Source organism: Talpa occidentalis, unplaced genomic scaffold (assembly GCF_014898055.3).
Source record: "Talpa occidentalis isolate TD23 unplaced genomic scaffold, MPIMG_talOcc4v2.1 talOcc4.14, whole genome shotgun sequence".
In the NCBI taxonomy this organism is placed as follows: domain Eukaryota; kingdom Metazoa; phylum Chordata; class Mammalia; order Eulipotyphla; family Talpidae; genus Talpa; species Talpa occidentalis.
In genome coordinates this window covers 48,411,358-48,437,264 of record NW_023601433.1, presented here as the reverse complement: position 1 = coordinate 48,437,264, position 25,907 = coordinate 48,411,358, and the positions used below count along the sequence as shown (strand labels likewise).

General features: G+C 37.0%; 1 protein-coding gene across 4 annotated transcripts in view; it reads right to left on the bottom strand.

Moving 5' to 3' along the window:
• The window catches only part of NRP1 (neuropilin 1), a 137,316-nt gene that overhangs the window by 59,964 nt on the left and 51,445 nt on the right, over positions 1 to 25,907 (bottom strand). For all 4 annotated transcript variants that reach the window (XM_037510463.2, XM_037510462.2, XM_054695024.1 and 1 more), the window contains exons 3-6: positions 22,775 to 22,956; positions 17,249 to 17,476; positions 11,029 to 11,184; positions 9,236 to 9,402 (exon numbers count right to left, since the gene is read on the bottom strand). In XM_037510463.2, coding sequence (XP_037366360.1) covers positions 9,236 to 9,402; positions 11,029 to 11,184; positions 17,249 to 17,476; positions 22,775 to 22,956 — 733 coding nt within the window. The remainder of the gene's footprint in view (positions 1 to 9,235; positions 9,403 to 11,028; positions 11,185 to 17,248; positions 17,477 to 22,774; positions 22,957 to 25,907) is intronic.

The window sequence follows — 25,907 nt, the reverse complement described above, 5'->3', positions numbered from 1 at the left end:
TATGGCTTATAACATGCTCAGAAGTGAACAAGGTATTTGTGTCCTTTAGGAAAGAAAGAAGACTGAATATTGGCAAAACTTTAAGGTGTGAACAGACTGTAATTGTGGGTTAGCCTATGCTTTACAGATATTTCCTTCAAAGATTGGAAAGACATGAAAGATTAACTGTCTAGGCTTCATCTTATCTCCCCTAGTGGGCTGCACTTCCCTGTTAGCTAGCACAAAGAACCTAGGAAAACAGGCACCAGTGGTGAAGTTTCTATGTGAAATTCTGAGATAAGTTTCATGGTAAAGCCAACCTAAACAATTATTTGATATAAGGAAAGAAAATCTTTTTAATTAAAAAAATTGCTGTGCTACCTTACATGATTATCTGTAGTATTTAAAATAAATCCCAGCTATGCTTCATATATTTGTATTTTCATTTAAGCAAGCCTAGGGCAGCAGCTGATAGAGTAAATTTATTTTTAATAGAATCACAGAATTTGAGATGCTTGAAAGGGTTTCAGAAGTTGTCTGATACAATAACCCATCCCCTGAAGAATTCTATCTATAGCCCTCTCAGGCTAGCAAAAAGAATAGGGCTTATTTATTTTCCTGCTAAATCCAGAAAATGAAGGTAGAAGTTGAAAGCATTAGAATTATAAGAAAAAATAAAATGTTAGCAAAATTAAGAGTTCATTCTTCTGAAGGAAGACAATTAGAAAAATGTCATAAATGCATTTTTAACACCTTGAGGCAATGAGACTGAAACAAAAATGCATAAGTCATTCGCACAAGTACATATGTGATTATTCTTAGTCATAACATGTGCAATTAGTCTCAAGTGCTTACTCTGTTCAATAGTTGAAAATATAAAAGTGTAATGCATTTTATTACTCATGGGATTTATGGAGCATTTTTGATTTAATCCACTTTCCTCTATTTGAATGTCGAATTGAATGAGATTTGATGGCTGGGGGGTGAGGGTGGAGAAAGGAAATGTGTGTGCACGTGCACGTGTGTGTGTGTGTGTGTGTGTGTGTGTATGAGAGAGAGAGAGAGAGAGAGAGAGAGAGAGTGTCAGGCCAGAATCCAAAATGGATGAAAATGCCATTTTGATGTGGAACTTTCAAATGGTGCATTAAATGAAAAATATATGCGAAATATATATATATGGGCACAGGATACATCCAGGGTTTAGAATTTCCAGAGTGTACTTTTTCACCTTTGGGGAAGGTTACTTGTAGATGTGCTAGAAAAGATTCAAACTGAAGGTTTTGCCAATTCTGAAGAACATTTGTTTTTTTGTTTTCTGATTCTTTTATTTATTTATTTATTCGTTTTTTTGCTCTAAGGCTTTCAAATTACTGTATGAAAGTTATTTAAAGCTTAGTAGTTCATGTGCTACATTATACGCTATATAAATGTAGCCATTGCTCCTAAATGTGAACATTAATGTACTCTGTAAAAGGTACAATTATTGCTGCCAGAACAGAAATCAACAAAACCCCACCAAAGGAATTTCTTAAAACTGCTATCATAAAATCTGTGCATGTTATGGATTTCATTAACATTTTACTCCCTGAGGATTCCCAATTGCATAATAACATAAGTTCTTTAAATTTTAAATACCACAGACAGGAACAGCCTTTCACCCAAAACAGATGTGAAACCATCAACCTTGCCTCTTTATTGGTCCACAGATATGAAACTGGTTGGTAACTGATAGCTCTTAATGTGTTGTTGTTTAGGTTACACAAATGGAAACTTAATAGTATATTTCCCTTGAAAAGATAAGTTAATAAGCAATAGACAGGTTTTTTTCAACAACAGTTCCTTACTTTTGATTACATTCAGAAAAAAACTTTGATTTACATACTGCAAAAAAAAAAATATATATATATAAATGGGGGCAAAGTTTAGTGACACATAGTGTCCAGATGTCGCGGAACTCATTTCAGTCTTATTTTTCCTAAATCTTGACAACAATGACCTGTGATTTTCATCCTTTTGTTTCCTTTTCTTACTCCTGTCCTATCAGTGCATTTTGAGACTCAATTGTGCAGTATTCTAAAATAACATCTGTATTTATTTAGCTAAAACAGTTCACTTTTAAAAGCTAAAAATAGCGAAGCTTAAGATAAATAAGCAAGGAGGTTTATGATGCTCTTTTCCTGCATAAGGTAAACAGATGCATCTGTATTTTTAGAAAACAAAAGAACTACAATTTTGTTCAAATAACATCTATAAGTGGTTGAAATGTGACAAAAACTAGCCAAGCAACCAAGCCACTTACTTTTTCTTTCAAAATGCTGATCAGTCAGATATTTTAAAAATGAGTTGATTAGGATTGGGGGCATCTTTTACATCAGAGGTTTTCAGTCAGGGATTATTTTACCCCCAGTAGGACATTTGACATTGTCTAGAGATATTTTTGGTTGTTAAGACTAAGGGTGTGTGTGTGTGTGTGTGTGTGTGTGTGTGTGTGTGTGTGTTACTGAGTCTAGTGGGAGGAGGTTAGGAATGCTGCTAAACACACTATAATGCAGGATGCAGGATTGCTCTCATAACAAAAGAATTAATCAAAGCCAGGATGACAATTTTGTCTAGACTGAGAAACCCTCTCTCAATATAGACCAACCTCATTTAATTTCAAGATTGTGCAGTGACCCTTCAATTTAATAGGCATATTTTACCAACCAACAACTGAATAGGGCCATGCTGATATTTTGACATGTTTGTTTGGTCTTCAGAGTACCACCTTCAAAAAGAACCCAAACCTACTTTCAAAAAAGTGGGAGCAAAAATACTGTCTCTAGTCCAGACTCTGTCATTAACTTGCCATGTGATCTTGCAAACTACTTAACTCTGAAGCTATGTAAAATAAGGCATTTAGACAAAATGATGTTTGCATCTACTTTTAGTCTTACACTTAAAATTGGGATGTGCTGCAAAGAAAAAAAAAATCTCTAGTACTTAACTATGACTGTTGCTTCCAAATAGACACAATATAATATCATAAAATATCAATAAGAAACCAAAACTATTAGCAAAATGGAATGGTCATTCTATGCAAATTAATTTATTTTTAAATATAATTCTATTGAAATAGCTATGGTTAGTTCAGTATTGTATTTCCAGTGATGGATACTTATCTAAAAGTCAAGCGGTTTCTTTATTTATATGTCATACATTTTCTTTGGGGTGTTTCGACAGGAAATACTAATTGGTAAAATCATTTGATTTTAAAAACTGAATTAAGTGACCAACTTGACCAAAAGGGGTAACATCTTCTTGATTTTTTTCTATATGAAAAATTAACAGCTAAAATGATTAAATAATTATGTCACATGTGCATTGTTTTTCGAATTTCTACCTCCTTGTCCTTTTTAAAAAAACAACAAAAAATTCAGAAATCAATCTGTCCCTACATGCATTTCCTATAAATATGTATTTCAAATAACTTCCAGGGAAAGTGGGAAAATATCACAAGAGACAGGAACAGAAAATATCACAAGAGACAAATTTCCAGGGTAGAAAACTAGTCATTAGGTAACAGACCTATGATGCTTGAAGATTAGGATGCAAGCATTTATTTTATGCAGGAAGTAGAAGTCAACACAGAACAAAAGGTAAAATAACCAAAGGCTCACTTTGAGGACTTTGTTAAAAAGCAAACTGTTTTCCTTCCACATCAATGTTTTAGCTAAAATAACATGTTAATATTCCTTGCAATAAACACCCACTGACATCTCCCTCCCCACCCCCCAACACACCTGGGGAAAAAACAATTGAACAGCTGTATTTTCCCTAAATTTGCCAACATTATATTTTATATGCATCATTCCACATTTAGGTACCATAGTGAGCTATTTTTGTCAGTTCTCTAGTTACACATCATATCATTTTATTGTAACTTCATATTGCAGTATAAAAAATAATTTTATTGCAATATCAGCAATTTACTAATGATCTGAATGAGATAATGCACCATCTAAGTGTCTGTTTTATTAGCACAGAGATTTTACAATTAGGATAACCTGGTTCAATATATGCTCTGGATTAGGTTGATTTAGCACATGGATTTTTAACACATCATTACAAATTATAAACCTGTTAGAAACCAGCAATTTTATAAAAAAAAAGGTATTTCTTGAAATTGTTGATCAAAATCTTTAGTCTAGTTGACTGATTTTCCAAGACTAAAATATTTTCATGAATTCATCATTTCATTCCATTTGATACTTAAAGGACTTCCAGCTAGACCTTTCTTAGCTCTCAGTCAGGGTCATGCCTTCAAGTTATCTTTTGTTTTCATTCTCAATTAGTTGTAACTGATAATTTAATTTCTGAATCATGACAGAGGCACTTTGGAAGTTGCTGGTAGCAACAATTTACAACCTTGGATAGATGTGGGGTTAGCTTATGAATAAATAAACCTCGAAGGACCTCCTCGAGCTTGGGGGTAGAAATTTGGCTTCCTCTTTTTTTTTTTTTTTAAAGATTTTATTTATTTATTTATACAAGCACTGGGTACAGTCAGAAGCGCGGGAGGGTGAGAGAATTCACCAGAGCCAGAGTGGGGAGCAGAGCAGGCAGAAGGACCGAAGTACACTTCTGAGGGGAGCAGCAGGCAGCAGGAGAGGTCTGCACGCCTTGTGGGACCCTCACCCGGCGGCCGGGGATCGAACCGGTGCTACAGAGGCTGCGGGCAGCTTTGCAACCCAGTGCTCAACCGCTGTGCCACCAGGGAGGCCCTGGCTTCCTCTTTTGAAAGCAGAAATGTTCTATAGAAGCACAAGACTTTGCTGTTAGAACACATATCATGATTCACATGAAATCCACAGAGTGATCTTAAGGCCTCTTGGATTTTAACAGAGGCACTCACTTTCTTTGACACAATGGTTGTGAGTATGAGAACATACTAGTGTGTGTTGTTGTGGGAGTATTTTGATTCAATTCAGCCCACCTCCTTAGTACACTAAGGCTCTTGGCTACTGGTATCTGCTCTCAAAGTTCTTTAGTCAGAAAATGTGGGGCTTTAATCCTAGAGAAATACATACAGGGCAAAAGGAAAACACAGCAAAAAGTTTCCTCATAAAATTGCTTCTCCCTTCAGGAACTTTCTCTCCCTGGTACCTTAGAATGAACGTCTGTACTAGAATATGTAGTGGAAGAGAAGGAGCATTTACTTCATGGGTTTGATGATGTATTCTTACAGTTATAGAATGTCTTCCTGGAGGTTTCCTTCTTCTGTGCGATTAATCCATAATAGGGCTGATTTACCAAACCAAACAGGATGTGGTTTAGAAGTCAACTGCTTTCTGCTGCTCTGAAGTCAGTGAAGGAATAAATAATCCAGTACTAAATTTTTTTTCCCACAAAAGACTTCTCCCAAATTTGGATAAGAGTACAGTTTCTACTTGAGTTGATTTGTCAAGTAATTCTGTTTCTAAAGCCACTGAAGTGTGTGGTAATCGATTACTCCCTGGTGCCATTTTTATTTTTTTAGATTAACAAAGTTCATATCCCATCCAGGAGTGATGTCTCCTGCTTTTTTCTCTCCATTGTCTCTTGGCATTTTAATCAGGGAAAGTCACAGTTGTTTTGAGGAAAGCACTCCCAAGAGCTTTAATTAAAGCTGGAAGGATAAATCTGTTTACAGTATGGTGAACACTATCATTAATAAAACATTGAAATAATTAACAAATTAAATTCTGCTTTGTGTATCAACGACTAAACGTAGGATCTATAGAAAGTGTCTCCTGAACAATTAAGCCACACACTTGATTTGCTGAAACAAAAACACTTTCAGAGATTCATAGTATCATAGACAGCTAGACTTAGCATAGAGAAATCTTTCTTTTACTTTTCCTTTATTTTATAGGGAAAGGAACTCAGTTTCAATGAGGTTAATGCCTTGGACTCTAATGCTATGACTGAAAATTAAGAGTTTTTATAGCACCATGGATCTACTGAGTCTTTACTTTCCATTATGATCATTAAACTAGAAACAAAGCAAGAAAAAGATTAAATTAATAATAAGACAAGCAGCTACAGGACACAGAATGGAGTGGAATTCTCTGAAAAAGATGGGCAAAAGTCCCCTTTCCTGGGGACCACCCTGTTACAGTATGACAAACTATGCCTCTAATGACTGAGGGGTGTTAGTGGCTCAGGATATAAAGTGGGCTTTGAAGCAGGATATGACTGTGCAAACCCCCGAGTAGGGACTTCCCTTCATGCTCCTTGTCACTAACCTGCCTCTTGACTTGTTTTTAAGCTTTTCTGGCAGACAACATTTCTCACAGGAAGCACCAATGTGGACAGGCATATCGATGGTTAACGATGCATTGTTTTTCACGTCACTCAGTAATTTCCTAGTGAAAACAATGGGAGCCAAGTACTGTTCCCTTCTTGAAGGAAAGTCAGTTTCCAATATTGCCTTATTAATTTAACACATGCAAGTGTTTGTCCTTGTTGCTGCAGCAACATGTTTTGTGGGTTATATTTCATGCAAGATTTGAAAAAGTAAACAAATGCCATTTGTATACTGATGTGCATATAAATAGAAACGTATGAGTGCTGATGATCCTGTGATTGGAAGTACGTGCCTCTTGTCCTCAGTCTCGATTATGCTGTACTTGTTGGTTAATTTATAAAACATCTATGTAATGACAACAACAAGCCAACCACTTCCAAGGAGTTTCAGAAAATCAGGAAACATACAAAATAATTCAAAATTAGGTGATGCGTGGATGATAAAAGCTCCCACCACGTACACAGATATAACAAGCATATAAATGAGTTCACTGAACTCCCAGAGGAGAAAAAGATAATTTTAACCTTAAGGTGAACTGATGCAAAGTCTCTCTGACTATCCCTTTAAGAGGGATGGAAAGAGCAAGGGGCCTGCGTACTGGGTACAGAAAAAGTAGGCACCCAGCTAATCTCAGTGTGAACCTTCACAGCATTAGGAAAAAGATGAAGAGAGGTGACTGATACTTCGAAAGATACTCCTGAACTTATATGCATGGTAAAGAACAATAAACAGGGCACATTGGAGAGTAAAGAAGCAGTTGTTAAAGTCTGACAGCCCTGGCTTCTATGCCTGGTCACTAAATATGACCATGTGCAGTCACTAATTTCTCCAAATCACAATGTCCTCATTTTCCAAAAATGAGAATAACTGTATTGCCTTCACAGGATTGCTGTAAGGATTAAATGAAAATATGCCAACTACTCAGCAGTGGTCAGGCCACACAGTAAGCACTCAATAAATGGTAACTATCCCATGAATGACACAATGGTCATTCATGCAGTTCACCAAATATTTCTATTGGTGAAAGTACGTCATATTGCACCTCCCTGCTTCCTTCAGACGTTAATTGTGGCCATGGGTGTGCTTTGGCAGTGAAACGTGAGTAGACGTGCTCTATGAGGGAACCCACATAATGGCATTATTGGTTTTGCCCTTTCAACGCTGCCATGGTGAAAGGCAACATTTTAGATGGTGGCCCCCCACCTCCATGTGGGTCTTAGTGTGAGAAGATGTGGAGCAGACACTCGTCAACCAGATAGAGAGGGTAGCTAGCTCTAAATCTTCTTGTTTGGGGTTTTCAGGTACTTGAGTATGCTTTGATAGAAAGATCTGGACCATTTGTCTCCATGTTTTTATAGCCATAGAATTGACTTGCACAAAAAAATTGCTGCAGTTGCAGTCTCAGAACTCTTGCAAGACCAATGTCCCTAAATTATTGAGTGCTCACCACATTACCAGGCTATATTAGGACTATATTAGCAGACAAACATGCTTAGCACTGCAAAATGTAAGCTTTCCTCTAGAGGCATATCTGTCAATCATCCTGAACCCCTTGTTGGTTTGGAAATGGACAAAAACAAGTTACCAAGAGCAATTCTGACACAGGCAAATCCATTTCATTTCTGACTTAATCTAGAGTTGAATTCAGCAATCTCAAGTAAAAGTTTCATCTTTTCTCACCCTCTAATATATTTCTCAGTGTTATCATTCAGAGGTTAGTATGAGTTCATTCTCCTATAATAGGCCATTTCACTCTAAGTGTATGTTAAACTAATATTGACCTTACCAAAGTAAAACAAAATCTGGTATTTGTACTCAAAAGACTGAAATAGCAATAGATGTGGAAAGTAAAGGATTAATCATCTTTTTTTCTCCTTGCTTAGAAACTCTCTCTGGAATAAGTCTTTTTCTGTATCTAGCAATGAATGTAAGACAGGCTCTGCCTATTCTCTTGAAAAGGAAGCCTGGATCCTTCAGCAAATAACTGTATAATTTGCCTACAGTTTAACTCACAGAGATCCAGAGAGATAGATGTTTCATTTGACAAAAGATAAAAAAGTCAAGATTGTGAGCATCAGACCTCAGATGGGGGTATCTTGACATCAAGATTGGGCAAGTTTAGGCAACCAGAACTGATACCAGGGATTAGTCGGGAGATGAGCTGCAAGAGACAAGGAGAAGTAGGAGAGGAGAATTTGGCAGAGAATGGGAGTTGCAGAGCAGAGAGGAAGACAGAAACATCACCAATGGGGATACAGATATGTACATTTTATACATGTATGTGTACACATGATCCACTGGGACCCATGCCCTCAATCAAGCTGTTTCTTGAGTAAGAGCTACATTGACCTATATATAGAAAAATAAATCTCAACCCTTTTCTTCCCTTTTTCTACTATGAACAAACAAACAAATAAAAAAAGTTCATGCAAATCTAAAATATTTCAAAAGAAATGAAAATTTGGAAAGTAGAAAGTATATCAATAGAAAATATGTTGCTGTTAGGAAAAATCAGATTTTTTAGCTGACACTGAAGAGAGACATAAGTCAAATTATGTTCTATACAAATATCTAAGAAGAAGAATGGATTTTTTTGGATGACATCTGGGCCTGTTTTTTTTTGATTATGGGTGACATGATGCTTCTGTAGTGACTGTACTCAGTGTCTACTGTCCTTTTTCTCATTTGAGCAAAGGTACTGCTTTTTTTTTTTTTTTTTGCATTTGTATAATTTATTTTTTTATTTTTTTTTTTTTTATAAATTTTATTGTTATATTCCCCATACAATTGCAGCCCCCCATTCTGACCCCAATCCCTCCCCTCCCGCCCCCGCCCCCCTAAAAGTGTCTCTGGTTCATAGTTTTTTGTACAGTCTTTCCAGATGACCAAAATATTTTCAATCCTCAAAGTGCCAGGTCTCATGCCACCTACCTGTATCCACTCTCTGTAGGAATCTTCTCCGGGAGTCCACCCGTTCTCAGGGTAGTTCAGACGGGAACGCTCTGCAGACCAGTTGGTGCTATACTGGGAAGAGGCTGTGATTTGGTCAGAATGAATTTCTCCTGATTCCATGCCCAGAGCTTCCATACATTTGAAATCTGAAGGGGAATAAATGGTCCAAAGTCATCAAGATGCAGGGGGCCTAAGATGCAAATTTCTCTTTTCAGTCTGGTTGACTAAAAAGTTCACTTTGGAATTCACACACAGTCTTACAAAATGTGATGGCTATATTAGAACGTAGCATTGATACATACATTTTGAAGACAATATTTTTTAAAAGCAAGGCTATGAATATCTCACAGTGATTATTGTACAGCAGATCACAGTTGACAGAAATACCATTAGACACTTATTAGAAAATTGTGGAAATTTTGATTTATTTTCAAGGCTAAATATATGTACATATCTTATAAGAATACACACCAAAATTTATACTTAAATAATATTTTATAAATGAGTTATTTCTTCCAGGATCTAATAAAAGTGGAACAGATTCCATGTCCATGTGCAACTAATATTTGGTGGCCAGAATAATAAGGTCCCAAAGAGAACTACAGTTTTATAGCAAAAAAATAATGTTGACAATGATGAGGATGAATCATGAAAACATGTATTCCACTAAGCCTCAAGTACTCAGTGAAATAATATGAAATTGATATGAAATATGACAGTGGGAAATAATCAATTTTTGGAAAAATGTGAATCCAAAGCATGACATGAAAAAAGGTTTTAGAGAGTAAATACAAAATTCTCAATCATCCAGGAAATCTCAACTAACCAAAGTTTCTCATTTTCTTAATTTTCTATCATAATGGAAAGGTGTTATGATGTACATAGCCGTCTTTCACTAGTTTCATGCTTTTAAGTTTAGATTTGCTTACTTGTAATCAAATATATATAAGCACAAAACTCCATAAATTAATCAAATAAATTAAGTACAAACGAGATTTTGAAATGTAAGTTGTCTTTTATTTTCCAGTAGAAACTGGTATAAAAGACATTAGAATATCTGTAGGAGAGGTCTCCAAACACCTCCCTGTATTCTCCCTATGTTACCTTATAACCCGGCAGGTAGAACTGATAAAAACCATTTATTCATTATTGTTTCATTTTCCCTTCCATCCTTACCTGCCTTGGGTCCTTAAAAAAGATAGCGAGCACAAAAATTTTAAGGAAGTGTTGAGTTAGTTGAGTATTTTATTAAGACAAAAAAATATTACTCTTATGGAAAAGTATAACAGAATTAAAAGAGATTCTTTTACATGAATATCCACTTTCATTGGCACAGGAAAAGAAAAACAAAATGGCTGACCAGGATCTTCTGCAAACCAAACCTTCAAGCACCATAAATAAGCCTATGTGAGCAGTAAAACAGACTGCTCAGGTCTTTCCCTGCCATCCAGTATCGATGCCTGTCCTTCATGATTCTCAACCCATTACACAATTGAGGTGCTCGGTAGCTGGTCAGGTCATATTTAATTATTTCAAGTCACAGTTTTAAAGCCTTTTCACACATTTCCCCATAATTTCAGTTAGTTACAGTTAGTCTTCTCATCCAAAATTTTATGAAGAAAGCATACCAAATAGTTCTTCCTACTGACATTCATAAAAACCATCTAAAAGACAAAACACTTGGCACTCCAATTCACAAAATATTTTAGTTTCTTGTCGTTACAGGTGTGTGAGGAGGAATAACAAGGCCTGCAAGATGAACAGATACTGACCTTCTGAGACACTGCCCTGCAAGACACTGTAGTTTGCTGAGAAGCCTTCTTTTGCTATTGCACTGTCAGTATAAAAAAACATGGATAGAATGCCGGATGAGGAACGGATTCGACCTGGTGTTTTCTGTCCACAGTAACGCCCGATGTGGGGGCCAACTGGAAAGGGAGAAATGCAGAGAACATTAAAATATCCTTTCTTCTATAGTAGATGCAAGAATAACCATTTGCAAACATGGGCCCCAGTAGAACCCAGAGTATTTTCTTACTCAAAGCAAGTCTAGCCTGGTTAATTTGTTTGCAGTGAAATACTGGATTGGGTTTATGAGAGGATTTTCAAGTGTACTCAGAAGAGGAATAAATAACATACTTAACCACATTCCCAATTTAGCAGGATTGTGTTCAGGAACAGAATTGAAATGCTTGGTGCAATTGTAAAAAATGAGATTTGGGCTGTAGAGTGGCACCTTGGCATTCTCCAGAACCAAACTGCACACACAGAGCAGAGTAGAAATACTCCAGCAAGGCTGTGATAATCAATGCCTCTTGGAGTGGCCTATCCTCACCTCTGTCACCTTAGTAGGAGAGTCTATGGAAGGCCTCTGTTCTGGGACCCAGAGCAGTTTGACCCAAAATGGGGTAACCCTGTTTTCTACCCTTATTCCATCGATTAGTCCTGGAGTCTTAGGTGTCAACATTACAGACTTGGACAAAGAACAATGGATTATGTCCTACTCAGGACATTATTTGAAGACTAATAACTTTTGCAGTAAACAAAGTTAGAAATGATAGACATCAATAGTTTACATATTATAGTAAGTTGTAATCAAAATGAAAGGAAAACATGTCTTTCTGACTTCTTTTTACTCTTCTCAATCTAAACAAGGTGACTACATTGCACTTATGTCCAGCAGCCAAAAGATGGCCCAAAGAAGCTATTTGACCATGCACACCAGGAAAAACATAGTACTGAGGCTGAAAAACATTGGGAACATTGACTAACTTGTGATGACATCATCAAATTGCTATTTGGCTTAAGTTGGTCATCCCTTTGTTGAAGTGCTTTCAGACAAACTTTAGTAATTTTGCATTGCTTTACAACAGGGTAAAACTCCCCATAATTTGGAGAATCTTTTCACTTTTCTGTACAGATCAGCAGCAAGACCAAAAAAAAAAAAAAAAAGAAAGAAAGAATAGAAAAGAAAAAAATCCCCTTTTCTCTAGGATTTTTCATTGCACATATGGTAAAAATATACCAGATGGTTTGGACTTAGGACAATCTGGTGTGGCCCATTTTCCCCTCCAAGAAATCTATGGTTCTGTGCATTTCAACTAAGAGTTATTGCTTTGTTCAAGGAAGCACAGTTGGGGGACATTTCCCTGGAGGGATGGTCCTTCAGGAGGACATGGTGTTTCAAGGCCTGTGTGTACAACTTGGATACAGAAGGCAGTTGCAGGGTTAGGAGAAACTTCAAGAATCATTGAAAATGTGAACCCCACAAGAACTCCCTGATCTTTTTGGAGTCCCATGTTGCCAGTTGAGTCGCTAGCAGGCAGCTTATTTGAGCACCCTGCTCTTTAGTGTGTTCAGATCTTTGGCTAATAGGTTTCAGCTCTTGGCCAATCCTCTTAAGAAAGGACAACAATAAAAACTAAACCAAACTGGCTTATGTATTTGAGTTAGTACAAAATGGTTACTTTGAATATCAGATAATGTGTTAAAATAATTGATTTGACTGAAATCAAAGATATTTCTTTCTCTACTGTAACCCCTCCTTTTCCAACAACCAAATATTTTGTGTGTATTTTGAGAAAAATAAAGTGTCTGACGCATTTAGGGGAAATGATACAGATTATTTACAGGGCATCACCTGGTCAGGGACAGGGCCTCTGAATTATGAGAGGAAAATTTTTTTATGTTAGGATTCCCACATTGGCAGAAGAAATCATCTCAGAAGATGAAACTTTTACTTTTTGTTTTTCTTCTGCTTTAATCCTGGCCTCACAATCTTCTACGAGTGCTAGTTCCTTGCCAGATTTTCTTCATTCTAAATGTAGCTCTACATCGATTTGACACTTTTTTCTTTCCCATGGAAGTGCAAAGATGCCTTACTTATGCATGAAAATATCTTGCTAGAATCATAAACTCATGATTTTTCCTTTTCTGAAAAAGAATCCCATTTCTGTTCTTCAAACATAATTACAATCCATTCATTCTTCCTCACTCTATTCCCTCATTTAAATTCAATTATTATGGCTTCATAACTTTCTTTTTCTTTAGTTTGTGGGCAAACTTTTACAGCCCTAATCCTTGGGGTCTTTCTCTGACCACCACAAGCACTGACCTTACCAAGAAGCACAAGGAAACCATCGCTCCTTTAACTTCTGGTCCTCCCCTCTGCGCCCGATTCCTTCGGGGAGGGGGAAGGGAAGTCTCTTTCAAAGAGCAAACAGAAGAGAACTTGTCTAATGCAGACTGATAATTTAGAAAGTCTCCATGACTCACTGGCTTATAATGTTTAAGACATGCTGGGTAAATCTGCCTTCTGTCCTTTAGAACATTGCCCCCGGACAGCGACGTGCAATTCTCTTTAGAAACCCTCAAGATATGAGAGTGAAAGGCTTTCTCGACTATAATACAAAGAAGTATTGAATTTTCCTGAACAACAGTGAGACCTTAGCCTAGCAAGCTAATGCAATATTGATCTGAGCAGGAGCTGATGAAGGACTCCCACCCGCCGCATGTGCGCTCATTTGTGTATTTACATGAACGCAGCTATTGGATTTCCTACTTCCATTTTTGAGGACCCAGAGGCCAAGGAGATGAATGAAAATGGTCACAAAAAACAAAAGGAAAATTCAAAAATTGAATTATTGAAGAATTTAATCAAGCAACATGTCCTAAACTATCTCCTGGGAAGTACAGTCCTGCAGTGATTATAGGCTCTCAGGTGGGAAGGTAACACAGATCGGAGCTGTTTAAAACACATATACCTGGGAATGGCAATAGCGTACTCTTTGTACTTTCCTTTAATCTCTCCAATAATTCCTACCCTGTGTCAGAATCAGACAATTTGACTTTCTGCTGCCTTTTTTTTTTAAAAAAAATATTTATACAATAACAAGAACCAGGGTACAGGCCAGATGTTCGGGAGAGTGAGAGGATTCACCAGAGTCAGCGCAGGGAACAGAACAGGTAGAGGGATGAAATACACTGCTGAGAGGAGCAGCGGACGAGACAGGAGAGGTCTGCCTCGCCAGGTGGGACGAACTAGCGCTGAAAAGGCTGCGGGCAGCTTCAAAGCGCGATGCTCAACCGCTTGAGCCACCAGGGGAGGCCCTCTGCTGCCTTTTTATGTGCAATATATACCAAGATGCACTATAAAGGAGTACATTTAAAATGAAATATTTTGAATAAATAAACAAAAGGGAATCATTTCAAAAAGACACATGATATGTCATATATATGTTTCTCAAAAACAAACCTCTTGGTAGAGAATTACTGGATTTTTCAACTTTCCCCCCCAAAAAAAGTATTCATTTATATCATTTATAAACTGGAATGTTTATATTATATATTTATATCATTTATATTTTATATTCTATTTTAGAAGGTTAATTTTAATATAAAAATAAAAACCAAATATAAAAAATAGAACTCAATCTAACTTTTATGAATTTTATTCCTAAAATTATGAGTTATTTTTGGAATGTAGATTAACAACTGCAGTTCCAGCACATTCCCCCAACCCAAAGGGAGGACTGACTTCACCTGCACCCATGTGCTGCAAGCTAAGAATTCAAAATTCAACACAAGCCCTTGTGGCATCAATCAGGGCAACAGGGCTTAGCTTATTGGTTTCAAAAATATGTAAACTTCTACCAATTACTTCAGATTTGCTACCTGGAAATCCCTAGAACTTCAAAGAGAGTGAGAGAGATGTGTAATTCACAATGGGCATGCTTTGGATTTTGTGTTTTGAGGTAAACTGCTTTTCTTCAAAATCAGTCTGCATCAATGGACAACTTTTAATTACTCGGTCATCTAATGCAATATTTATGATAAAATGCAACATAAAATTACTTGATGTTCAAAGGTTTCAGCACCTTCTGGTTCTTGTTTCTGGAAAGGATATAAAATATTAAAGCTATTTTGTGGCAGAGGGACTGTATATGTTAAATTACAGTGACATAAATATTTCTAGTGCCACTGACAAAATCCCCTGGGCCACACAAACTCTCTTTTAGCCTAAGAAAAAGAGAGTTGCTGTGGTTAGATAGGCCGGATGGGGTCAGGTAAGTATTAACAAATATACAAACACTTATTTCATATTCCAAAGTTAGTTTTCTCTGAGAAGTCAAATACACCATAGTTGAAACATGGGTGAATTGCAAGGCTGATAACTCTTACTGTTAATTGTTCCTAGAGCCAGAAAATTACTACTTTGAAATACCCTTGACACTAATAATAATGTACTTCTTTCTGAAAGTATTCTAAATAAGTTGGGTGATTGGGCCTCCTTTTCAGATGCCAATTTAAATGTAAGTTGTAGAAAGGAAAGCTGCAAATTTGGGTTGCGAACAAATAAACCCATTATTAAATGTTCCAACCATTATTACAAAACTATTTTAATATTGTTTTCTTAATTATCAGATTGACTACTTGGAAATCAATCAGTACTTTGTTTGGGCAAATCTCATTATCTAATGAAGGAGTTTTGATAAGATCTTTATAACCCTACTTATACAGTAAAATAGCAAAAAAACTAAACTAATGTTAAATCACCATTACTCCAATGCCAATATAAGCCTTCTGTTAACCCAGTTTTCCTGTAACATACTTTAGTGTTGAAGAACATTATCCAAATTGAATTACACTGATAATTTTAATGTCATTTCAAAGGCAAAGCCAATCTCTTTCACATTATACTTACTCTTTATTTACAATTTATGTAAATATTCTTTCCTGCAACTTGATAATATCTGACCATTTTATAGATGGTTATATATTTCTAAATGCATGATTTGTAACAACTTCTAAGCTGCCCTTTCTGATGTGTAGAGTGTGTTCTCTAGAGAAATCTTAATATTAGACCAGACTAAACATAAGACAAGCAATGCAGCTGCAACAAATTATTTGATATTATCTCCCTCTGTTCAGAATTTGGGTGCGTATTATTACCATTTGCATTCTAATTCACAAGGGTCAAAATGGAAAACATTCAGTTAAGGGTCCACAGGGCTACCTGCCCCACTCTCCTCAAATGTCACTTTCTCAATAATAAGACTAACCTGACTGTCTTATTGAAAATTTCAACCAACACATCTCTCAATCCTAACCATTAGCACTTCTCATGCATTTACTCTGCTCTACTTTTCCTTTCTTTCCTTTTTTTTTTTTTTTTTTTTTTTTTTTTGTTTAGAGAACTTCTCATCTTCTAAAACTCATGCACATAATTCATTTATTTGTAATGGACGTTACTGATTATCTCTTCCCCAGCAAAATCTAAACTCTACAAGGACAGTCATTTGGGATTGTTTTGTTTACCAATTGGTTTTAAGAGTACATGTGCATGACAGGTGCTCAATACATATTTTAGAAATGCATGATGAATTTAGATGATAAGAACAATGTGTATAGGAGATGTATTGAGGACATTCAAATTGCCAAAGATAAAAATTCCCTAGAGAGAAGACTTGGAATTTGCCTAACTTAAGAATAGCCCCAAACATTTTTATTCATTTTCAAAATTTCTAAATTTTCGGTAGCACAATGAACGCATATTTCATCCTTAACATTTTATCAGATACTTAATTGCTCTGGTTCTTAGTCTCTCTTTTTGTAAAACGAATAGTTGAATTTAATTGGTCTTTGACTGTCTATGAATTAAAAACCGGCAAACAGGTCAATGATATGAGCAAAATACTTTAGTCAGGAAGACTGGGTGTTGGTCCAAACTCTATCACAAAAATAGTTATGAGACAGCATAATCTTTCATGGCATCATTTTGCCTATCTCTAAAATGAAGGAATAGAGCTAATTATGGTTTTTTTGAGTTCGAATATTATCACCAGTTCACAAACAGTTATCATTTTGCTTTGTTTTCTTTCCTCTTTTTGAGCTATTTTTTTTAAGTAGTGCATGTATCATGACACTTGTAAAAGAATTGCACTGCCCACCTCCCAGGTCTTTCCCTTTTGGGGGTGCTTTCTCCCTTCTTACCATCAGGGAATCCATCCCAAATTTCTAGTCGGTCATAGCGACAGAACATTCCCCCTGGAGAATTTGAGTCAGCCTCCAGGTCAAAGCTTTCAAATTCCAGGATAATCTCTGACATCTTCGGAGCAAAGATAATATAAGTGCATTCAAGGCTGTTGGGATATTTTTCTGGGAATCCAGGGGACTTTATTACCCCAGTAGGTGTCGTGTAGTTCTGGGAACATTCAGGACCTATGAGTAAAAGAGAAAAAGGAGCAAAGTGAAAATGTCACCTAAACAATTTCACTAATAAGTGACCTGGGCAAAGATGATGTATCTCCTTAATAAAAACCCAACGTTATAATCATTGTCCTAATCACTTATTACCCAGTCTTCTCAGAGCAGTGATAGGTCTGTAAAATAAAGTTCAGATTTATTGTGTTTTTCACAATGAAATGAAATGTTTTTCATTTGTGTAGAGCAATTTAAAAACTTCTGCTGTTGTAGAGAAAAAAATGACAAATATAAAATCATGTGGGAACAGTGAAATGAGTAAGTTACAGAAATCTTGACAGAGCCCTAGAGAAATAATTATAGCCCCTTCAAGCTTAAATCTTTAAATCTTGAGGTTGACAGCCCTTTATTGACGAAATAGAACATTTACAAAGGCGAGAGAGGGAATTCAGCGGAGGGAGTTTGGGTTTCAGATTCCTACACCAGTGACTCAGTAACTCTGCCAGATGTGACCTATGCCTCTTTGACAAACTAAATGTGAAAGGTAATTCGTACATGTACCCAGGGTGAGTGACTCATTCTGAGTGGTGTTGACACAGGTGTGCCGGTAAAGTGTGGCTGTTAGTGAGGGCACGATAAACTATGATTACAAGCAGTGTTGCCAGTCACCTGATATCAATGTTGACATCTCGACCTTCCCCAAAGTTTCAGATGCAGTACATTAGGACATTCTAAGATGGTCTGTTAATATAATATAATGTATTTGTGTGTGTAACTGATATATTGATAATGTCTAATTTGAATGACTGTTTAGTGTTTTCAAGACTTTACAAATTATGGTGATTTGTAATTCAAATTGGTCAAGCACGCACATACATATACTGCAAGTTGACCTTATGACTGTACGAATGACCACAATTTCAACTTACGGTATCCAGCATTATATAGGCTGGTATTCACCATACTATTGCCAAATGACCATCTACGTGGATATGAACATATCAACTCTGCCCCTTATCGCCTTCACCATAATGTTGAAAGAGATTTTAAGACTCTTTGTAAATTAGAGACAGCTTGACCCTTTTGAAGCTCAGGATGCAATCTGGGGGTATTCAATTCAATGGTTCTTTTTCTGGGTCATTGTCTCAGTGATGGGCACCCTGCAATGGCATGCAAGGATTCAACTCTAAATAAGGAAGGTTGTTGAGGTTGTCTCTTATTAAATATTCTCCCAACAAGTCAACTACCAGAGGCAAGGAATTAGGCATCAATACAGATTAAATTTAACAAGATCTCCATTTTTGCAGCAAGGTTAGTAAGCTGTACCTCAGTGCACATGGCAGCCTAGTGAGATAACAAATCAATTGCTTTCTCCCTATGTCCATTTCAAGGATCTATGGCACTGGAGACATTGAAGAATAATACTTATTAGATGAGCACAATAAACTTGGTCTCTAGAGGTCTGACATTTATATCATCTCCCACAACCTTCTCAGATGTGGCTCACTCTTCACCAAGTTGGCTGCAAATGCTTATCTATTTCATTTCTGGACAAAAAAAGTTGTTGTTATGTGACATTTTGTCATATCAGTTCCAGGTAAAGAGAGTATATGTGCTGTATCTGTTATAGCTATATTGTCTGTTTCTAAGAGAGTGGCTTCCGTGATCACAGTGATTGTGTTCATTTATGTCATTAATTCACAAAGCCCATATATGTGACCTTGGGAACCCTTCTAAATTTTATTTCCAAAATGTAGCAAGAATGACTCTGGAGGCCTCCAGTCTCCTCCCTGGGGTAGGACTTTGTGAGGCAAAGCAAGTAGCAAGGTTTAAGGCAGGTGCTAATATTTCTTCCATAAAAAAGATAAAATTGTCCAGGGGAGATTAAGATCAAAAGAGAGACTAAAATCAGGAATTAAGAGTATACTTTCTTTCCTTTTTTTTCAATTATTTATTTGAACTCTTTATTTTATTTTATTTTTTTATACAAGAGCTGGGGTATTGGCCAGAGTTGTGGGAGGGAGAGCGGGGACCAGAACAGACAGATGGACAGACCGAAAGCACTGCTGAGGGGAGCAGCCGGCGAGACAGGAGAGGTCTGCCGCGCCACGTGGCATTCTCCCTGGCTGGCAGGGAATTGAACCAGCGCCACAGAGGCTACGACAGCTTCACAGCATGGCGCTCAACCGGCTGCGCCACCGGGGAGGCCCAAGAGAGTATACTTTCAAAATCAAATAAATATCTTTCTTTTTTTTTTTTTTGCTCTGTTACAATTTTTAAAAATATATTTATTACATCATTCTTCATTTTTGTACAATGTATGATTTCTCCGTGAAATTCCCACCATCAATTCATGAGTGCACCATCACCATAGTGCCTGGTGCTCTTCCCACCCAGTCCTGACACCTTTCTCTCCTCTTCCCCTACAGAATATCACTGTTCTATGGTTGCCTGTTGCTTTTCAAAACCAATTAAATTTCAATGTTTTTACTGTGCCCTTGCCATGTCAGATAGCACTGGAAGCTAGCTTAGGTTTTCAGAATTTGGTGCAATTCCATGGAGAAATGGAAGAAAACCAGAGGAAGAACCAGGAGATCTGAGTTCTCTAGTCATGTCTTTCTCACTAACTTGCTGTGTGGCATTGGCTGATCTCTTAACCTTTCTGGTCCTCAGATTCTGTGTGTAATAAATGGACAGTGGGTTTTAGGAGTTGGAAAAAAATCCCATTAAATTTAAGTATTTTGAAATTCCTGATTTCCTCTGTTATGCATCAAAATTCATTTTAATATATTCTATCATTGTTGGACATTTGCCACAGTTGCACAAGCACTTCTCCCAAAAGGACTATGGCAGGAGGAGGCTGAGGGATTCTGTGACGAGTGCACAAGAAAAGAACAGGAGGGAGGGCCAGGAGCTCTTTGAGCCTGGCAGTGGATGGGCTGCTGGTATATGAGTGAGCACACACCATGTTGGGAGTCTGGCACCATGATTTTTATAAAAAGGCCACATTTAGGGCCTCCCTGGTGGCACAGCAGGTTGAGCACAATGCTGTGAAGCTGTCTGCAGCCTCTGCAGCGCAGGTTCGATCCTGGCCGGCCAGGGAGATACCCCCATGGCACAGCAGACCTCTCCTGTCTCGCCCGCTGCTCCCCTCAGCAGTGTTTTCATTCCGTCTGCCTGTTCTGCTCCCTGCTCTGTCTCTGGTGAATTCTCTCACCCTCCCGTGCTTCTGGCCTGTACCCACTCTGGCCTGTACCCCGTTCTTGTATAAACAAATAAATAAATCTTTTAAAAAAAAAAGGCCACATTTAGTAGTTAATGGCAACAAGAAAGATAATAAGAAGAGCTAAAACAGTCTCCTTGAGATTATTAAATACAGAGATTCAATCAAACAGCATATGAAACAACCAATCCTACTCAATAAATGCCACCCCTCCCTGCATGGAGAACACTAGAAAAGGGCTACAGCTTCTGCCGGCATTTGACCCCTAAAACGATCCAAGTCAAGGGGAGAACAGGGGAAGAGGGAGAGGTGGAGAGGCTGGGGTTTCTGAGAGAAATTCTTCTAGGTGAATGGGAGTAGATTTAGGGTTAGTGATCCAAGGTTTCTAAATCTGGGAAGAGAATTTTGGCAGTGGTATAATGCTTTACACTTAAAATGTATAATCTTATCAACCAATGTTACTTCAATTAATAAAAAAAGAAAAAGAATCCCTCATTTTCCTTGTACCATTGACCTCCCATACCTGTTTTTTCCACTCCCCCACCCCCCTCCTGTGGTAACCACCATTCAGTTCTCTGAATCTGTGTGTTTTTCTTTTATTTAGTATGTTAATTTACTTTGTTTCTTTATTTTCCACATGAGTGAAAACATACAGTATTTGTCTTTCATTCTTAATGACTTAGTGACAGGCTGTTTTCTCTTTCATCCATCTTCAACTCTTTGAGAAACACTGAAAATGAAATGCTGTTCTTAGGTCTTCTTCTGACATGTTTTTTTCTTTGATAGTGTTACATATAGGTAAGCAAGCAAAAGTATGTGTGCATGCATATATGCTGGTGTAGACACAAACATACATGTACAATATGGTTTATATAACAAGTCAAACAGCTTTCAACACAAGAAAATATGTGCATATGCAATCGTTTGTATATACCAATGTCATATATATGTACTATTATTTACATTTAAGATTTTTTAAATATGTGCTTTGATGATTTGCTGAAAAATGTTCTATCTATCCATACTTATATGGGACAATACTAGAATTCTTTGAAATTTAAAGAAGTTGTACTAATATTCCCAGAAATTCCTATGACTTTCCTTTGTATTATCTCAGTTGCCACTGATTCAGAAGATGATAGGTTTGTGTAATTTGTGTGGTTCACTTTTTTTTAATTAAAAAGTGTTCTTTGTTCTACATTCTAAGATAATACATTCAAATCTTGAGCTTCAGTCTCTGCATCAGCTCCCCTGCCTTCCCTCTCCACTCCCCCCTCGCTCTCTCTCTCTCTCTCTCTCTCTCACACACACACACACACACACACACACACCTGAAAAGGGAAGGCTGAATTTAACACGTAAAAGGAAACTACAGGGTTTTGCTAAAACAGTGATATCCAGATAAAGACACAGTGTTTATTAATTAACTGATATGTATGTTTAATTCCTCAAATCAGGGAGACTATGAACTGTCAGAGTTTAATCTCATCCTGATATATACTATTGTACCAGAAGATTAGTAAGTGATATTTAATCCTAAAGAGAATGCTGTTTAAAGCATTACTGTTTTGTTTCCTTCAAGAGGGTCTTTCCCAACCATCGCTCCATTAACAGAATGCCTGTAATTCTCCTAATAGCTTTAGAAACTTTAAGTCTAGTGGACAGCTTCACTTTTATTGTGAACTACCAGTTTTGAATTTTGCAATAAAATAAAGGGAATAAGATGACATGGCTTTACGATAAGATGAACACACTCTTAACTAAAGAAATCAAACTATAGAAACAGATCACACTTATTTTTGAAGAAGATAAAAAAGACTTGTAAAAAGTGTTGTGGACTGCACACCTTATAAGCACTAGTGAACATATCAGAGTGATGTAATTTTGATTGCTAAAATGCTTTAAAATTTTTTTAACATCTTCCACACATTGGGTAATTTTCTTTTGTTTAAAATATTTTGCAACATTCTTGTAATGGGACTATATGATTTTTTTAAAAAAGGATAAAAACATTATCCTTGTCTTTATTTTTCATGAAATCAAACAATATGATTGAACATGAAGTCATATTTGTTCTACCGTTAATTACTTACCTCTCTTAAAAATTTCATAACGTATGGAAAATCCTGCACCGTGTGTCTCATAGTCAGAGACAAATCTGATAAAAAGGAATGGCCCAGAAGACACTACAGGAGAAGGAGCAATCTTCCCACAGAACTTTCCCCATACATGTCCTTTTTCATTCTCTCCATCGATAACTTCCACATAGTCATATCTAGGAAGTAAATATGGAAGGAAACAGGTTAGCAAGAAAGTCCTTTTTAATTTCAAGAATTTGGACACTAGTATTATTGAGGATAGTCTGTCAGGAAAAAAAAAAGTGTTATCTGCATTCACCAGTGTACTACATGAAGGATAAAAAAAGCTGGCAAAGTGAAATAATTAAAATGGACTACATCATGTCTGTATACATCATCTGGCAACACAAAACTATTAAGAATAATGGTGTCCATTATACTTGCAGACAATGTCAGTTAAAGTAACCAATTAGCAAGAAAAAGAAAAATCTCATGAGCACAATTCTCTATTATTAAATTGTGTTCCTTTGTCTAGGGTGGTAGGGTGTCAATACATAATGCTGTGCATTCTTTTCAAACTGTGAAGTTCTTTTATGAATTCAAAATGTCTCTTTGGCTAGAATGCTCCATGAACAATACTTTGATTTCTGTGAGCAACCCTCTAAACATATGGCCACAGAATAATAAACAGATTCTTTACTATTTAATGCAATTCTACCAAAGTCTACACTTCTTAGAAAAAACTCCCACTATCAACAGCAACTAAAATACAGCTCATCTTCCCCCATACTACACTTGAATTGCATAAGATAATCTCTCCACAGAAAAAAGTTTATTTAAAAATGGAAAATAATTTTGTTTATACCCAGCAGTCTGAATCTTTAAAGGAATAGATGTTGTTTGAAAAGGAAATGTGACACGCTTGAAATCACCAAAGTGATGTGATTTAAAACATTTAGACTTAATAATAATATATGAAGGAAGTGAAAATAAAATATTACCCTAAAGATTGCATGAGGTAACAGATATGCTTATCTTTAAAAGATGGAAAACCATTTCTAATAAATTAGCATCTTTCAGGAAAAGAGAAGATTTTTACGTTTATAAATTTCTGAGTGTCTTGCTCTTTCTTTTTATCAGGTCACCCAGGAGTTAGATAATCTGATATGATTTCCATTTTTTTTCTAAAACTGACATGAAAACATTATAATCTGCTCATATCAAGCCTTTATTTTATTTCTGTGTTTTACTTGGTTCAGAAGCCCTGGGATATATTAATTTCAGGAATGGCTAAAATATGGCAGTAACATAAATTGTATCTGGCAATTTAAAAGAGATCAAAGTTGGGGAGATCATCATGATGACCAATATCATCTTTAACAGTCTCTTTTCAAACTGTCCAGGACACATTACTTATGTTTACAGAAAGTCTCAGGAGACAACTGCAAAGATGATATCACAAGTTAAAGTGGACATCTTAAGGCTCTCTAAATTAAAAATGACATTACCTCATCAGTTAAAATTGTGTGCCAGCTTTGTGTATATCAAGAAGAAAATAAAGCTGACATTGATGGAACTAAGCATTAACATATGTGAATTATTGTATTAACTGCATTTCCTCTGCTGCATCTGATGTCTCCAGTAGTAATCTCTGACCTGCCAGCAAAGCTGTCCCTTTGCAAAACCATGGCAATACACAAAGGAATTGTTTGTTTCTCAATACATTGGGAGATGCTTTGCATGTTAAAAAGAAGACAGAGGAGGAGCAGTAAAAGTCCGAGATGAGGAGGACCATGAAGAAGCATTACGCTCAAAATCCTCACTAGCTGTTACAGTCAACTGGGGGCAGCTGGGAAGAACCCCATCTCTGTATTTATTAAAGCCTCCACGTTGCCATTTATGTAGTATTTCTTTTTATCTCTGCTGCTTCATTGACTTGACAGGTCTGCACGCTTCGCCCCACACTTACTTATAATTTAACTGTGATTCGAACTGTTGACTGTGTTTGGTCTGACGACTGTGTTTCCAGCTTTGCAATATAGGCTTTTTACTTGAATCTTGACACTGTGTGAATACTAAGTGGCTGAATCCAGTGTATTTTGCCTTCCAGCCACAAATAGGAGAGGTGGTCAGGCTTTTAGAAGAACTAAGGGCATTTCTATGAGGGGATCTCTCTCTCAGGTATGAAAGAGAGAGAATGCAGCTATTATAGTGCTAGTGAATGCAACAGGGAGAGAAGCTAGTATTTCGATTCACATATCTTTTAATAGTAAATACTAGGCTCTCCTCTTGGCAACAGTAAGTTATTTTTAAAAGGGAAAGAGGGATTAGAATCTTTTCCCAGCAAGAGATAAGTCATTGCATTGTTAAGTGCCAATTTTAGGAAATTGAATTAATCAGGGATACAATAGTTACATTTATAAACTGGAAAGCTGCTATCATTTTAGCACTTCCCTTGAAAGTACCATCCAACAGGGCCCCAAAGAGTATCACAAGTAGCAGTTCATGTAAATATTCAGGAGGGTGTATGCACACAAATTGCAGAGGGTAGTGTTGCCAAAGAAGTTAAGAAAGCAGCTTGCATCTCCCTCTGGAGTTGATACCAGTTCCATTCCATAAGTTTCTTGCTGGCAAACGTGGTGCCAGGAATGCAGCTGGTGTGCCAGCATCCCTCCCTGGAGGCTAAATGTGTCACCACAGCAACGCACCCAGCCTGCATTGGCCTGAGGCCCAGGATACTGAGTTTGCAAATTTCGATCCCCCAGCCAGTTGCACATTGCTCTGCTACTGCTGCTGCCAGTGCGGCACACACTGCATTTCTTGGAATGTCAGATGCTCAGGCAATCGCAGAGATCTATGCTTGCTTGACTCCGAACTACAGGCTCCAACTGCTAGGGAGAACTTGGAATTGTGTGGGTCTCAGGAATCAAATTCATAAAAGTGATAGGGGGAGTCAGAAAGTTGACTCCTCCGTCCTTTTGGACCCCGTTCTAAAAAAAAAAAATGTTCCAGGTGACAGGGGGACTCTGTCTGGGTCATAGTGCACCGCTCTCTTGCTTAGGAACCTGGAAATGGTGCCTCTTCCTCTCCCTGCTCACAGTATAGACATGGGTCCACCAAGGAAAGGCCTTCTGTAGAACTCACTCTC